General features: G+C 40.7%; 1 protein-coding gene across 14 annotated transcripts in view; it reads right to left on the reverse strand.

Annotated features, from left to right (window-relative positions):
• Positions 1–402: 402 nt before the first annotated feature.
• LOC18423902 (ferrochelatase-2, chloroplastic) overlaps positions 403–16187 on the reverse strand; it is a 39092-nt gene continuing 23307 nt past the window's right edge. For 4 of the 14 annotated variants that reach the window (XR_016054469.1, XR_016054476.1, XR_016054467.1 and 1 more), the window contains exons 9-11: positions 1963–2063; positions 1532–1786; positions 403–929 (exon numbers count right to left, since the gene is read on the reverse strand). Coding sequence is in view for 4 of the 14 variants with exons in the window: in XM_011629618.3 (XP_011627920.1) it covers positions 705–929; positions 1532–1733; positions 1963–2063 (528 nt within the window). In the remaining 10 variants the exon portion in view is untranslated. The remainder of the gene's footprint in view (positions 930–1531; positions 1787–1962; positions 2064–16187) is intronic. The other 10 variants (XR_016054475.1, XR_016054471.1, XM_088865222.1 and 7 more) reach the window with 3 other exon arrangements.

Genomic DNA, 16187 nt, shown 5'->3' on the forward strand with positions numbered 1-16187 from the left:
TAAAATACTGGAAATATTTTTGTCAGAGGCCACCTTCAATACTGGAAATATTTTTGTTAGCCTTAAAATATATTTTCATCTTTAATTATAAAATTCAAAGCATAAAAAATTGTATAGATCAAACGTATCAATGAAAACTTGTAAATCTTAAAAATTGACAGTCTAAAATGTGTTACAAGATGCACTATATCCAAAACTTGAAATCCATTTTTTTCTCATGTCCATGCATCTTGATGCTGAGATGATCAATTTAAGGATATTTGGGTATCAAATAACCTTTTCTGGTGAAATCTTTGAGGTAGGCTCTAATTTGATTGCTTAGAGCCTCGGCTCTATATAAACTTTTTCTAATGGATAATTATTACATTTTATAAAAGGACACCATCAATTTCCCTCATTGTAGATGCAAACCGAGGTTTATCAATATATGCTATTTTGTTTGTAGGCAAACTGAACTTGGTCAAGGGAATATCGTACAATGCATTGCTGGTAGGCGGGAACCATCTAACCCTTCAGTATCAGCCATACCAATAGTCAATGCTCAACTGTGTTACATTACAATTGAGGATATAGCATGTAGATTTGGAAATCATAGGTTCCAATAGTTTCCAACTCCAGAATAAAAGTTTCAAATCATCCATCAACTCTGCATATAATACAAATGCAGAAACGCTGATAACATATGAGGAGAAGAAGCCCCCATCTCAACGAAACAATGGCAAGATACCCCATTGGTGCAAAAAACCCTCGCCTGTAGTCACTTCCAAGACGAGCAAAACAAGTACGGCAAGCATTGCAGCCCTGCCATTCCATGTCTCTGCACTTTTAGTCCATCCCCATTCCCATACTGTCACAGGAGGCGGTAACTCTCTCCTTTGTGAATCGTAAGTAGCCAAAAGCTCTTCTACACTACCAAGTGGCACAAGAGACTGCAATAATAGCAAGTTCTCTTATCATGGAGAGAGAAAACAACTATGTTAAGAAGGAAAAAAGAATTGAGAGCAGTTTCTTCTCCCCGTTATTTGTCAGGGAGTTATGGAATGAATAAGATGACATGTTTACATCCAAACGATGTAATGCCAGTTAATCAGGTTCTCGATTAGGAAAGGCACTATCAAAGTATAGTCAAAGCAACTAATAAAAACTATAAATAAGTTGTGAACTCTGAAGCAAAGCCACAAGGCATTTGGCTCAAGAGATTCACATGATCAAAGAGGACCTACATTTGAGCAACAATCAAGACATCAACTGATGTCGGTATCAATGAGCCATTTGCTCAAACCTCAGTGGTGATTGTTGTTTGATTCAATTTCTCATGTTATGGTATAGAGAAATGAAATTCTTCCTCTTTCTCATCATTTCAATCTTTTTGATTGATGTGAATCTGTCCTTGTCCTCGCAGAAAAACTTTTTGATTTGTAATCAAACTTATTTCAAACAAAACAATTACAAGCAATAAAGAAATGATTTTCAGAATGAAAAACAAACCCCAAGACAAAACCATATTGCACTTTGGAATAGAGAAAGGTACCTGACGTGCCTCAATATTTGAGACCGCCATTGCACCAACATATGGGAGGCTCTCGATGACTGCATCTGCTAAATCTGAAATAAACATGGCCTCGCAACCTAATGCAGGAACACGTCCCCATTTTTCTATTCCTGATTTTAGGGCCAACTCTTTATATTCCACGTCAATTTCTTCGAGTGTTTCAATGTGCTCACTAACAAAGCTGCAGGATCAAAGCTCCCAAAAGTTGCATATTATGAAACAATCTTACAGAACCTAACATCAAAATTTACAGAATTAAGTCCAAAATGGTGAATGTTGATTGAACAACTCAGTTAGCATGCTCACCGCCTTCACTTTTCTAAAATATGTAACAAGCATTCAATGCAAAAGAACCTGAAGGATCGATTTCAATTTCTACAATATACAAAAAGGTTGCTTCCCATAAGTACCTGATGGGCACAGCAAGCAGACTTTTTATTCCTTTTTGTCCTAGCTCCACAATGGTCTCATCTGTATAAGGCTTCAACCATTCCACAGGTCCTACTCGACTCTGTCCATGTATTTATACTGAAGTTAGGAAAGCTTGCTTCTATTATCAGCATTTCATAATCTTTTTTTTCTTTTCTTTTTTCCATAAGTAATTGGGTATAAAAGGAACCCTTGATGTCACTTTGTGGGTCCACCACCTGATCACCCAGGCCAAGGGCTCTCACAAACATTCAAGAATGGAAATCCAACTGATATGCATTGATTATAATGTTTCATTTCAAATACTGAATACTTAACTGACCTAAGTGATGATACTTGCATAACGTATTTTAAAACTGAAAAGTGCACACCAAAAGACTGTCTAAATATTATATTTGCTGGTGATTAGCTGTCCAGCTATATCTAAAACTTAAACGGTTAAGTAACAGAATTTTGAATAGCACAACAATTTCCTCAAGCATACAATGTATTCAAGCAACTCCTAAGCATATCTCCAAAATAAGGGAACATAACTGGTGGGAAGGGGAATTCCACAATAGTTAATCGAGGCCCACTGTTTATTCTTCCACATCATAGTTACTTTCGTAGATGTAGGCAGCTAAATTAAATAGAGAATATAGAATAATTCTTCAAAAATAGCATATAGAGTTACATGGTTATCCAAGAAAAGATAAAAGAAGGCATTAAGAGTTGGCATTCAGTCATATTGTACTGTGTTTATGACATTATGAATGTATCAGAGTCTATAGTGTCCATGAAGGTTACTTCATTTGTGGACACAACAAAATAATATAAGGGATCAATCCCTCAAGATCTGTGATGCATGCCAGTTTCAGTTGGATCACTAATATATGTCCATCTTTGGGGACTGGAACTAGTAAGTGGATTTGATGGGAAGTTTCAGATAAGATTAAGAAATTTTTAGTAAGCTCTTCAAAATTTTCCTTAAACAAGTACGAACAGCTTGTCTTAACCTGGAGGCCTGAACCAGTGTCTTTTCATTATATGGTTAAAATGTAATTAAGCTATGTTTATATAATTTTCTTATATAAAATAAACATACTTGGAGAAGCATGTCAATTTGATCTTACAGTTGACAATAACATGCATAAAATAAAGCACTGCCCCTTCAAGCACTATCCTATGAATTGCCTGTTGCTGCCTTATGCCATATTGAGTTCGATATTAAGTATCATAATAATATACACATACCACTTCCTTTATACCAATCTCCTTTTAAATACGACCACATCAAGGACAATACTCTATATTGTTACTTACTATTATACCCACACAGCACAGAAACCAGGTTGCTTGAAGTTGCGTAGATGATATAGTGGACAAAGGGATATGCCATTTTCCAAAATCCAGGATACAAATACAATCATAATATCATCTCTGACTTAATGGTACCACCATATTAAAGCTTATTTAGTCCATAAAATTCACATACAACATGTAGTTATGTATATGTAGCTCCATAAAATACATATACAACATGTAGTTATGTATAAATAGCACATAGTGACAACATATTGTATTATTATGCTTACGGTTTCTTATTTAGTATCCAAGTGTATTTGGCATTGGCATGGATGGCATATCCTGTCGATGTTGATACCTTTGTCATACAGGTATCCAGGTATCATAGGATGCACTACTGGTTTTCCTAGTAACTTAATTTAATGTTAGATGTAGAGTAGCACAGAGTGGGAGTTACGAGGCGACAGTATGAGATGGAATGTCAATATTCAGAAGGATTAGTACAGGAAGTGGGTAGGGCATGAGGTCAAGAGCAGGAGCATAACTGAGATAAGGGTTATAAACTGCGAGCACCACCTAAGTATGACTTTAGCCGTACTAAAGGACAACCAAATGTCTGCCACTAGAGAGTGTCATGAAAAAAAACGTTGGGATGAGAACCCGAGAGGGCAACCCAACTTTCCTATTTGTACTTCTCTTTTAAGGTGTTAAGTGTTAGGAGGGATTTAAGGCTGTTTTTGAACTTTTGAGGATTTATTAAGTGAAAGGTTCTATTTCATATTATCTGGGACTTTTTGGGATTTACTTTTATGTGAAGGTTATATTTAGGAATTGAGGGTTGAGATTAGACTAAATGGATGGCTCGGATTTCATAGGAACTCTTAGGGTTGCTTTTGGGTGTTAAGCACTTGTTTGAAGGGAGAAAGAGGGACTTTTTTGGTTTGGGAAGATTAAAGATTACTTTGAGAGCAAAGTCTCCCATCTAGCTAAGGGTTTGAGAGAGTGGAAGTTGGGATGTTAAAGCTTGAAGCTCCAGATCATTCCAATCACCTTGCGGCAGCGAATCGGCGCTGTCCTTTGATCCAACTGCAGCTCTCCTTTTCCAACAAGGATTTAGACATATTTATGTAATTTAAATTGATAATTAAAGGATCCTTTTCCTTTGAGGTGCTAAGTACACATTACTAGTTCTTGCATATTTTCTCGTCCGTATTGCTTTTGTCTTCGATTTACATCAAGTGGTATCAGAGCAAGTTTGTTATTCACTTTTCCTTTTTCTTTAGGCACTTTATTCTTCCGATTGATGGCCGCAAGAGGTCCATGTGGGAATCATGGCCAAAGGGGTAGGAATGCGGTGATTTTTGAGATATTTCAAGGGATGCAAGAACAAATCCAACAACTTTGCATTTTTTTCCAAAAAAAAAAGAATAAATCCAACAACTTTTGTGGTTGGTTACACTTGTGATGGCCAAATGATCATGAAAATGAAAGTGATCATGGCTAGAGTCGTGTTAAGAGGGGTAATGAATATTTGGATCCCTTTGCCCAAAGAGAAAATGATAGCTCTAGCGATGAAAGTAGGGTGGGTTCGGATAGATGTAACAGGCGGAATGAAAGGGCAATGATGGGAAGATCACATTGTAAAAGCTCTGCAAGATAACAGAGAGTATGGTGTTCACGTTCAAATTGCGGAGTTTGATAGGGAAAGGAAATGGAAAGAGTTTCTACTGTTTGGACAGCATTGAAAGTTATGTCGATTGGAAGGATGTCCCAGAAGAGAGAAAAGTCAAACTTATTGGAGCCAAGATGACACGTCCAGCTTCTACTTGGTGGAAGCATTATCAAAATGATCGAGAATTAGGGGAAAGGGAAAGGTCAAAAGATAGGATAGATGAAGGACAAGTTGAAGGCTCGAGTTTTTTCTTCAAGATTATGAGCAAACTCTGTATCAAAAAGTATAAATTTGTGTCAGCGAGAGAAAACCATGAACAAGTGTACTGAAGGTTTCCATCGACTTACATTAATTTAGCCGAGAGTGAAGCCCAACGAGTTAGCCCGTATGTGAAGATACCAATGGTTGGCAAGGTGGGACTGCATTGACACCATAAAGTAAGTGATGCATATCAGCTCGCCTTAACGGTGGAAGCCAACTCACCAGGAAGATTGGGAATGACCGTAATGGCAGTGCAACATCTAGCTGTGGGAACAATGCTAGCGGGAGGGCAGCAGCTCCTATATGTAACAATCAAGTAAATCCTAAAGGCCAAGGCAATTTACAAGGGAGAATCAAATGCTTTGGGAGTTCAGAATTTGGGAACGAATAAAATGGGTGTCCAAGAAGAAGAAATGAAGTTCAAGTTTTTTTTTTAATAAGTTAACTGTTGTATTAAAGGAGAAGGATAGTACAAATATGAGTGTCTGAAATGTGGAAACTATACACAGACAAAAGTGGCCCTCTTCGAGGGAGCTCTATTACATGAACTTACAAAAAAAGGTGAAAATCATAGAGGAGAGATTCGCAATGGTGGACGGAGTTTGCAAAAAATCTCAGTCACCGACATTTGTGGCACCCGTCTTGGCGAGAGTGTCAGCTAGGGAATCACTTTCTCACCAAATATGACTCCATGCAACTGTGATGTCCCTGCACAAGTGATTAATCTCTTCAAATATAGAAGTCAGAGTCCGGCGACAAGGGAACAAGCCCAAGGCCCAGGTGATGACATTACTTGAGTCACTACCGACCAGCAGATTGGAGCCCCAAGAGGGATCGAATTGTTTTAGGCCTTCTATAAGCGCGAGGGCTTCAGCAGTTTGAGAATCTGAATGGCCTATATGTCTGGAGAACAACGAGAAGACTGAGCCTAAGTGATTCCTGAATCGATTACCTATGCCAGTAGGGCCGGGGTTGCCTAGGGAGCAACCATCGAAGTTCAGTTTGATCCAATCAAATTCCGGTGGACACCATAGAGAAGCACAAGGGATACGATGCCGGTTGAGGTTAAGTATGGTCAGCCAGTCCAAGTGGAATGCCGAGAGAGGGGAGCCTTTGAAGCTCTTGTGATTTGAAGCCCAAAAAGTCACAGAGGACTTGATCTTATCAAATAAGGCTGATGGGGATGAACTCTCTCCACGAAAAATGCGTTGATTGCATTCAATCCATGTGGTCCAAAGAAGGTAGCAACTGCCGCTTTCCAAAGTAAGATGCCAGAATTGGGCCATGGAAAGCGAGATAGTGAGGAATATAGTTGAGGTATTGAGCTGGGGGTAACCCATTGCTACTAAAACGACTGAAGAAGGGATCCCAACAGTTGGAAAGCGATGGGAGATGAACGAATGGGCATTGGTCACTTTGGCAGCCTTACACATAACGCAGCAGTTTGGTATTCGCATTCCCCTTCGCTGAAGTTGGCCTATTGTGAGTACTCTCTCAGCCAAGGCCAGCCAGTTAAAGAACTTAATTTTGGGTGGGGCCATCGAGTTCCAAGCGTTGGCTACAAGAGAAGGGGGAGTATGGGGGAAGGTAGGGGGATCAAGAAGCTTTTTATAGAATGAAGAGACAGACAAGTATCCTGAGGGGGCAAGAGCACCAGATGATGCTGTCCTCTCCATGAAGGGGAAGAAAAGAAGAAAGAAGAAGGGGGAGAGGTCATGGAACTCTTGGAATTCTTCATCAGCTGGGGGTCTTCTGAAGTTTGGAATCCATATTCTGGCTGACCTAGCATTGGAAATTGGTCCTCGACTGTGGTTTGGTGATCAAGGGCTAAAAGGAAAAGTGATGGGAATTGGTCCTTGAGGGTGGTTTGGCCCAACCACAGGTCTTGCCAGAAGCTTACCCGAGAACCCCTTTTGGGGTGAAGTCCGGTGTGGCCTTTGAAGAGATGGAGAATTGAGACGATAGACTTCCAAATTCCTGAGGACCTCCCGTTGGCTCTGAAATCAGACAACCAAAAGAGAGGGTCGAGGCGATATTTGTGGCTTCGTACCATCTTCCATAGGTGGTTATCTTGAGTTGCAAACCGCCTTGAGAGCGAGGGAGACAATGTTGTCCCAGGAAACGAGGCGATATATGTGCTTATCCTCTTCACCGGCCCACAAGAATTTTCGCATGAGTTGTTCAAGTCAAGCCCTTACCGAGGCCGGCATTAGAAAAAGCGACATCTGGTATAAAGGCACATTGGATAGGGTTTGCCTTTATCAAAGTGGCTCTCGCATCCGGGGAGCGGAACCAACCCTTCCAAGTGGGCTTCGATCAAACTTGTTTATCAGATGGGCCCATTGGTTGAGCTTGGGCTTCCCAATACAAACGGGAAGTCCGAGTAAAGTAGAGGGGAGCTTCCCATCTCTCGGTCCTGAGTGATGTGATAGTCGAGGGCTACCCCCATCATCTTGATTTTATCCATATTCACCTTGAATCCAGTTGCTTACTCAGAACATTTAAGAAACAGTAGGAAGGTATCGACTTCCTGGGCATCGTCCTTGCAAAAGGCGACGGTGTCATCTGCGTATTGAAGATGGTATATATATATATATATATATATATATATATATATATATATATATATATATATATATATATATATATATATATATATATATATATATATATATATATATATATATATATATATATATATATATATATATATAGGTAGGTCTTTGGGATCCGTTGGTAAAGCCATGTAGCCACCCTACTTGGAATAGACGGTGAATAGAACAGCTGAATACTTCTACCATAATGGCAAATAGGAAAGGGTAAGGGGGGTCTCTCTGGCGCAAACCTCTAGAGGAGGGAAAGTAGCCCTTGGGGGACCCATTGATGAGGATGGAGAAGTGGGGATTGAAAGTACAGTTGTGCATTGACTTGCGCCATCGTGGACCAAAGCCCCATACATGCAAGAGTTTTATCAAGGATTGACCGATCCGCATGGTTGTAAGCCTTCTCCCAATCGAGCTTGATGACCAAGCTTGGAAGTTTGGAAAGATGCCTCGAGTGGATGCTCTCATGGGCGACTAAGGCACCATCGAGTATTTGGCGATCCTTGACAAAGGGCCCTTGATGGGGGGCCATGACTAGGCCTAACACTTCTCCAAGGCGAGAGGCGAACACTTTTGCAAGGATCTTGTATGTGTTGTTGATGAGGCCAATGGGCCGGAAAACTTTAAGCTCCTCAGCCCCCTCCCTCTTTGGGACCAAGGCAATTAAAATGGCTTTGACAGCCTTGTGGAGCACCCCTATGTCATAGAATTCACCTCAGGCCCTTTGCTTACCTAAGCCCACCTCAGGCCATTGCCCCATACTGAGACTGAGGGGCACCGAGGCAGGCGAAAGCGAGGATTCACTGGATAGCTGTGAATGGATTGAAAGGGAGACTGAGACTGAGGGGCACAAGGAAGGGAGGGGGGGCAGACACAGGAGGGTGCCGGAAACTGTGTTCGGGCAAGAAGGGGGGAACAATAGCAGTGGATGAGGTAGAGGGGGCCCAAGTAAAGAAATAGCGGGTGGGAGGGTAAAAGAGGGAGGGGATGAAGGGTTGAGGGGGCAGGCATGAGAAGATGGGGCTGGGCTGATAGGTTAGGGAGCGGGGAAGGAAGCGAGGTATGGGAGAGTCCAGGTGGAGGGAGGTGGATCTCAAGAGGAAGGGAGAGAGGGGGGCTGGGAGAGAAGGATGTGGGGAGGAGAGGGAGGGGTCGAGGTTGAAGGAGAAGGGAAGGTGGAGCTAGGATGGTTATCTTGGGGGGAGAAGCGGGGTTAAGCAAGTCGATAGAGGGAAGGGAGGAGCAAAGAGGAGAAGCCCCGGGAGGGGGGGGGGCATATGACAAGCTGGGGATGAGGGACCTGAACGACCAGACGACGATGGGGGATCATGACAAGGGGTGTCGAAAGAAGTATTGGAGAGTCTTCAAGTTCTTCGAAGGGGTTTGTCAACTTGATAGGGGGCAATTGGTGGTTGGCTATAGTGGGGTTGAGGGCCGAGGCAATGATGAGAACATCTAGCAGGTGGGGCTTAGGAGTGGGATGGTTAGAGTCATGAGGGGCAAGGTTGGCTGAAGAAAATGGGGTAAGAGAGTTAGAACGGGAAGAAGGGAGAGGGTTAGATGAGAAGATAGGAGTGGATGAAGAAAGGGACGGGTAAAGAGGAGAACTAAAGGGAGATGGACCTACCGAGGACTGGACTAGAACAATGGGATGACTTGGCCATTCAATCTTGTGAACTAATCGAGACAAAAATAGGAGAAGGAGATACGAACGGAGAGGAATAACCAATCGATGAAGGAACATGAAACCATTCTTTTTCAATATAGGTATGGGAACAATAATCAAGGAAGGGTCAATGGTGAGCCGGTGACCGTTGGACGAAGTGGGTTGAGAATCGGAAACAGATGGCGAGGGAATGAGAGCCAGAAAGGATATGTTAGCTGAAGAGGTCGGAGAAGTATGAGGTGGGGTGGTCGTCGGTATGGAGGACAAAGATGAAGCAACGCAACCTGAGGATGAGGAAGGTATCACATGGGAAGGAAGGCTAGAAGAGGGACAAGAGATAAAAGAGAGAGTAATAAGGTCAGCTGCGTGGAGAGAAGGTGGCTGGGGGTCAAAAAGCATAGGAGATGTATCAACATCGCGTGATGGGTTGAAAAAGGAGGTTGACGTGTCGCATGAGGGGAGAAGGGAGATGGTACAAATGTTAGGTGGAGAAAAAGATGGGACAACTGGATTGAAAGAAGTGGCAGGCCGATTGGGATAGAGATCAAGAGGGTTGGCCCTCCGATGGAGGGATGGACGGCTTTGGTGGGACGTGGGCCACGGTTGTTGCATTTTCAGACTACGGTGGTCCACTCGTCCTGGTCCGCAGGGGGTTGAGGATTATGATTCTGCACCTGAAGATGCTGGGGGGAGGGGGGTGAGGCGGATTGCCAAGAAACTACCTTCCACCTCAAGCCAAAGAGAAGAAGGGATTGAAGAAGGGTTGAGAACCTCCACCAACAGTTGAATTGAACCCATAGGGGGGAATTCCACCGACTTCCAGTGAATGAATACTAGGAAGCCGCAAGCTCCTATAATGGAGCGAAACGTTTCAGGAGTCCAGGCATGGAGTGGGATGTCGAAAGCTCTGAGCCATACTATTTGGGCCTTAAATGACCCGAGCTCTTGAGACCTTGGGGAAAAGGAGAGGGCCGCTCCACATAAGGGCAGAAATGTTGTGTTCAAGGCCGAAATGGCGTTCTGAGTAGAGGGAAAGAAGAAGAGAGTACGACCATTGGTAAGATTTCGGCAGCACAGGTCTGGTTCTTCCCAAACCTTTCGTCCCCACCTTTCGATACCACGGATATCGTCACAATAGGGGTTGAAGGAGCCCACCAAAGCCAAGGAGAGTTTGGCTTTCAGTGCAAGATCTAAAGGGCCATGGATAAGGAAACTTCTTGGCGAAGGGGGAATGGAGGAGGGATGGGAAGGGACCAAGGGAGAGGGGTTGCTGTGAATAGGGTCTAAAGAAGGATGAATGAGGGGGTGCTGCTAGGGAGGAACGAAGGGGCACGAGGATGGAGTGGTGGAGGCAGGATTGATGAGGTGGATGTAGGCTTCATAGAGGGGAGGGAGGGAAACAACAGGAAAGCCTTCAGATGGAGCCATCTATATTTTGTTGGATATTACTCTTTTTCTCTCATTGAGTGCGTCTAAGCCTTTTTCAAGCAATTCAGAGTAAAAACTCAGGCCTAATTCAGTGAATTGGTGCTTGAGCAAGGTCTTATGATGGTGTTATACAGAAAGTGATAGGATTATCAGTGTGTTTGAGAATCAACTTTGCATGGTCTAAAACAAATTGAAATGATGTTAAAGTTAATCTAGCAAAGGATTATGATGTATGAATTGAAGGTAATTTGGCATACATGGAAGGTGAAACTCGGTTTGACGAAGTTCATGAGTCTATTGATATCAAAGATGAAGCACTTGAAAGCGACATGGTTGGTGAAACACTTGTCATCTGATGATCTATGCTTGCACCACTGGTCAAAACAAGATATGACTGGCTACGTAAAAATTTCTTTAGAACTTGTTGTACAGACAAAGTAAAAATTTGCAACTTTATCATTGATAGTGGGACTAGAGAAAATTTAGTATCTCAAAAGATGGACGAACTGAACTCAAGACCGTGAAGCATCCACAACTTATTCAACAAGGGAAACGAAGGAATTTTCTCTTCAAATGCCTTGTTAGTTCGGTGTCGTGCAATGTGGTGTCTATGGATGCATGTCATATCTTGTTAGTGCATCCTTGGCAATATGATCGAAAAACTATCCATCAGTGACAAGAACACCTATTCATTCTTTTTAAATGTTACAAAAATTGTTTTAAAGCCAATGGCGAATGATGCCTTAATAGAGAGGGGAAGTGAAGCTTCATCCGCCTTCTTAAATCCACATGATTTCATGGTAGTGAAGCGTGGGATAATCCTTGAGCTGCTTTGGAAAGACGACAACATGTCATAACCGATGCTAGAGGGTGTGAACTAATTATTGGAAGAGTTCAATAACATTGTGCCTGAAGAGTCACCAAATGGTTTAATGAGAGAAAACCAACGCCATGTTGATTTGATACCAGGAACTATCCTACTGAATCCCCACTACGGAATGAGTCCCGAGGAGTATGAGAAGTTCCAAAGGCAGGTATCTGAACTTCTAGAAAAGGACCTCATTCAGGACAGTCTAAGCCAATGTGTTGTACCCGCCATGCTCACACTAAAGAAGGATGGGTCATGGAGGATGCGTGTAGATAGCAGGGTTATACAAGATAACTATCACATATAGACTTCCAATACCGTCGTTAGTTAGATGATATACTTGACATGGTATCTAGTTCTCAAGTTGTGTAAAATAGAGGAGTGGGTACCATCAACTAATGATTACAGAAGGAGACGAGGAAGACAACTTTCAAGACAAAGGCCGGGTTATATAAATGATTGGTAATGCCATTTGGACTCTTGAAACGTTCCTAGTACATTTATGAGGTTTATGAATCAGGTAGTGAAACCGTAAACAGGGAAGTTTGTGGTTGTCTATTTTGACAATATTTTGGTGTACAATAAAGATTGTAAGGCTCATGAGGGCTATCCCACAACTTTTAAGACAAACTTAGCTTTATGTAAACTTCAAAAAGTGTACCTTCATATGGATATGCTGGAATATTTAGGGTCTATGGTGTCAGCCAAGGGTGTAGAGGTTAATCAATCCAAGGTTCAAGCTATTACAAGTTGGCCTATCCCAAAAACCTTAACAACGATTAGGAGTTTCCAAAGGCTGGCCACATTTTATAGAAAGTTCATTAAAAATTTTAGCACAAGGTCGAAGCTGCAGCTAGAACTCAAGGGCTGAGGAGACTTTTTAAAAGATTAAGATGATGATGACAAAAGCACCACTTCTAGCCTCACGGATTTTTATAAGGTCTTTGAGGTAGATTGTGATGCATCAAAAGTGGGTATTAGGGCTGTCTTAAGTAAAAGACGGGTGGCTATCACCTATTTCAACAAGAAACTCAATGGGGAATGAAAATATTACTCTACATATGACATTAGGCCCTATGCTATTGACTGAGCTCTAAAGCTTTGGAGACACTACTTAATTTGTAGGGAGTTTATCTTGCATTCAGACCACGAAGCCCTATGGTTCATCAATGCTCAAAAGAAATTAAGTAGGAGAAACGAACGAGTATACTTTCGTACTTCAACACAAGGCAAGGTTGCAAAACAAGGTGGTTGGTGCTCTAAGTAGGAGGGTTTATTTATTGAAGACGATGTCAGCTGATATCGTTGGTTTTAAAGTGATTAAGAGCAATACAACTGACCCATATGTCCAAGATAATTTTGAAAGGTATCAAGCTAGAGATAGCGAAGTAGTCGCTGAATTCATAATCAGCAATGGCTATCTCTATAAGGCCTCAAACTATGCATGATTGAATGGTCATTGAGTTCTTGATTATTGAGTTGCATGGAGGTGGTTTGCAAGGTCATTTTGGCAGAAGCAAGATGTTAAATATGGCGGTAGAGAGGTATTTTTGGCCTAGGTTGGAGTGGGACGTCTATAGACACGTTGTTAGGCATCGCACGTGCCAGGTTTTGAAGGAACAACATCAAAACATTGGCCTACATATTCCTCTAGCAGTCCCTGTGGCTCCTTGGGTTGATATTGGAATGGATTTTATTTTGGGTTTACCACTGACATCAAGAGGTATGGTTTGGTATTTGTCATTGTTGACAGCTTCTCCAAGATGGCCCATTTTATTGCATGCAAGAAGACCTTGGGTGCTACTCATATGGCGAACCTATTCTTTTGAAAGGTGGTGAGACTTCATGGGGTCCCAAAGACTATCACATCCAACAAGGATACAAAGTTCCTTATCCTTAAGTCAGTTTTGGAAGACTTTATGGAAGTTGTTGGCAACTAAACTACAATATAGTAGTGCCTACAATCCTCAGACAGATGATCAAACAGAAGTGGTGAATCAGAGCTTAGGAAATTTGTCGCGACGCCTTGTAAGGGACAATATTAGATAATGGGAGTTGATCTCAGCACAAGCTGAATTTACTTATAACAATTCAGTGAACAGGTCGACTGGAAAAAGCCCTTTAGAGATCATGTATGGGCGAGTTCTTAATCACAATGTCAATCTTAAACCCGTGTTGGGACAGCCGTTTGTTAGTAACGATGTTGTTGCATATGCTGAAAATCTCAAGGAAATCCACGAACAAGTCCATTGGAAGTTGACAAAGATGAACCAAATATATAAAGAAGCTAGAAATCGCCATAAGAGATACAAGGAATATCAAGTTGGAGATTAGGTCATGGTGTTCCTTAGGATAGAAAGGTTTCCCCCCCGGTACTTATCATAAATTGAAGAACGAGGAGTCGGTCCATGCAAGATACTACACAAATTTGGAGATAAGGAGTTGACCTTTCCCAAGACCTGGACATATCTCCCATCTTTGATGTGGTTGATCTTTATAGTCATCACGATAAATTGGAGCCCAAAATGGAGTTCATCGAGGGAGATTTGCATAATCAAATACCAAGCAAACAAAAGAGAAAAATAAAGGGTGATTGAAGCAAGGGAAATTAAAACTCGAGCTCACAATTATAATCGATACCTTTTCAAGTGGGTGGGCAATCCTGATTTTGAAAACTCATGGATAAACGAAGAGAAGTTCATGGAGATAGATGCCGAGAAGTGTCAAGCTGCAAAAAGGAGATCTTGAATAGAGGCAATTTCCTTTTAGGGGAGGAGAATGACGACAAAAAAAATCTTGGGTTGAAAACCCAATAAGTCAGCCCAACTTTCCTATTCTTTACTTCTCTTTTAAGATGTTTAGTGTTTGGAGGGATTTAGGGCTGTTATGGACTTTCGGGGATTTATTATTAAGTGAAAGGTTATTTTTTAATATAACTTGGGGCTTTTTGGGATTCAGTTTTATATGAATGATTATATTTGATATATTTAGCAATGTTTTAACTTAAGTTAGGAATTAAGGGTTCATATTAGACTATATGGATGGCTACGATTTTAGAGGAACGCTTAGGGCTTGTTTCGCACATGAAAATACTTCTCGGGAAGTATTTTCACGTGAAAAAACTCCCTCATGTGGTATGGGAGTATTTTCATATCAATTGGTCCCAATGAAGATTCACACCAATTGGCAGCCAGTTGGTGTGAAAATACTCCCACACCTAATCACATGAGGGAGTTTTTTCACGTGAAAATACTGTGAAATGCTTCCCAAGATGTATTTTCACGCGTACCAAACGTGCCCTTAGGTTTTATTTTTAAGACATTTTCCGTTTGAGAAGATCACTTTGAGAGCAAGGCTCCCCTCCAATGTTTAAAAAATCGGATTGGTGGCTCGAATCATCCTCACCTATACCCGTGTCAGATAGGTGGATTGGATCGAAGAATCAGCCGAATCGGCAAGTTTTGTCCTAAAAGTTTTTCAAAAAATCACTATAAATCTCTAAAAATAGTGTTCTTTTAGTTTCTAAAGGAAATTAGGAGTTGTGCATTATGTACTTTCATTACTTTGTAAAAATAGGTAAATATTGAGATGTTGTTTTCCTGTCTGGATGTTGTTTTCCTGTTTGGATGTCTATATAATTATTAATTATCATATAGTTTTATAAAATTACATCAAAATAATTTAAAATATTAGAAAACACTTCCATATTACAAGATTAAAAAAAACAATTTTTCATATGAAGTAAAATTACTATCATATCAAACATTTAGTAATTTTCTTTACTCATCCAAAATTATCAATCTAACTATAATATTACACATTGAAATTAGAATTATTGGTTAATATTTTATATTCATTTTACTATACGGATGAGAATAAATTTGAAATTTGTCTTATAATATCATCTAATTTAAAAATGTAATTTACAACTATAACAGAAAAATAATACATTGTAAAATATATAACGTAAATAAATTAACAAATAAAATATAGGATTTGGTTATCATTGTAATTAGTATAATTATTAATTACAATCTTATAATAAACGTCGTTCAAAAAACAAGGTATGACCCTCACAAATAAATAAATCTAATGTGTAATAATTAGTCTGGACAGAAATATAGAATTTAGAAACATAAATTTGCAAACATATTTTAATAAATTTAAGAAAATAAGTAAATAAATTTATACTTGCAATATGGGATAATTTAAAAAACGGATCAGTGACCCAAATCGTCAAAAAATAATAATAATATGGCAACAAAACCTACCATAAGACAGATTTGAGAAATGGGGAAAAATGGGAGAGACGAAGAACAAGTGACAACCACTCGGACGATCGATTCCTTCAGTGGATTGGAACTACATTTACAGCCTTTATCAGCATCCCTTTCCTCTTCTTCACTCGGTTCATGCCAATCGGC

Source organism: Amborella trichopoda, chromosome 4 (assembly GCF_054954075.1).
Source record: "Amborella trichopoda isolate Santa Cruz 75 chromosome 4, AtrichopodaSantaCruz75HAP2 v2.0, whole genome shotgun sequence".
In the NCBI taxonomy this organism is placed as follows: Eukaryota; Viridiplantae; Streptophyta; class Magnoliopsida; order Amborellales; family Amborellaceae; genus Amborella; species Amborella trichopoda.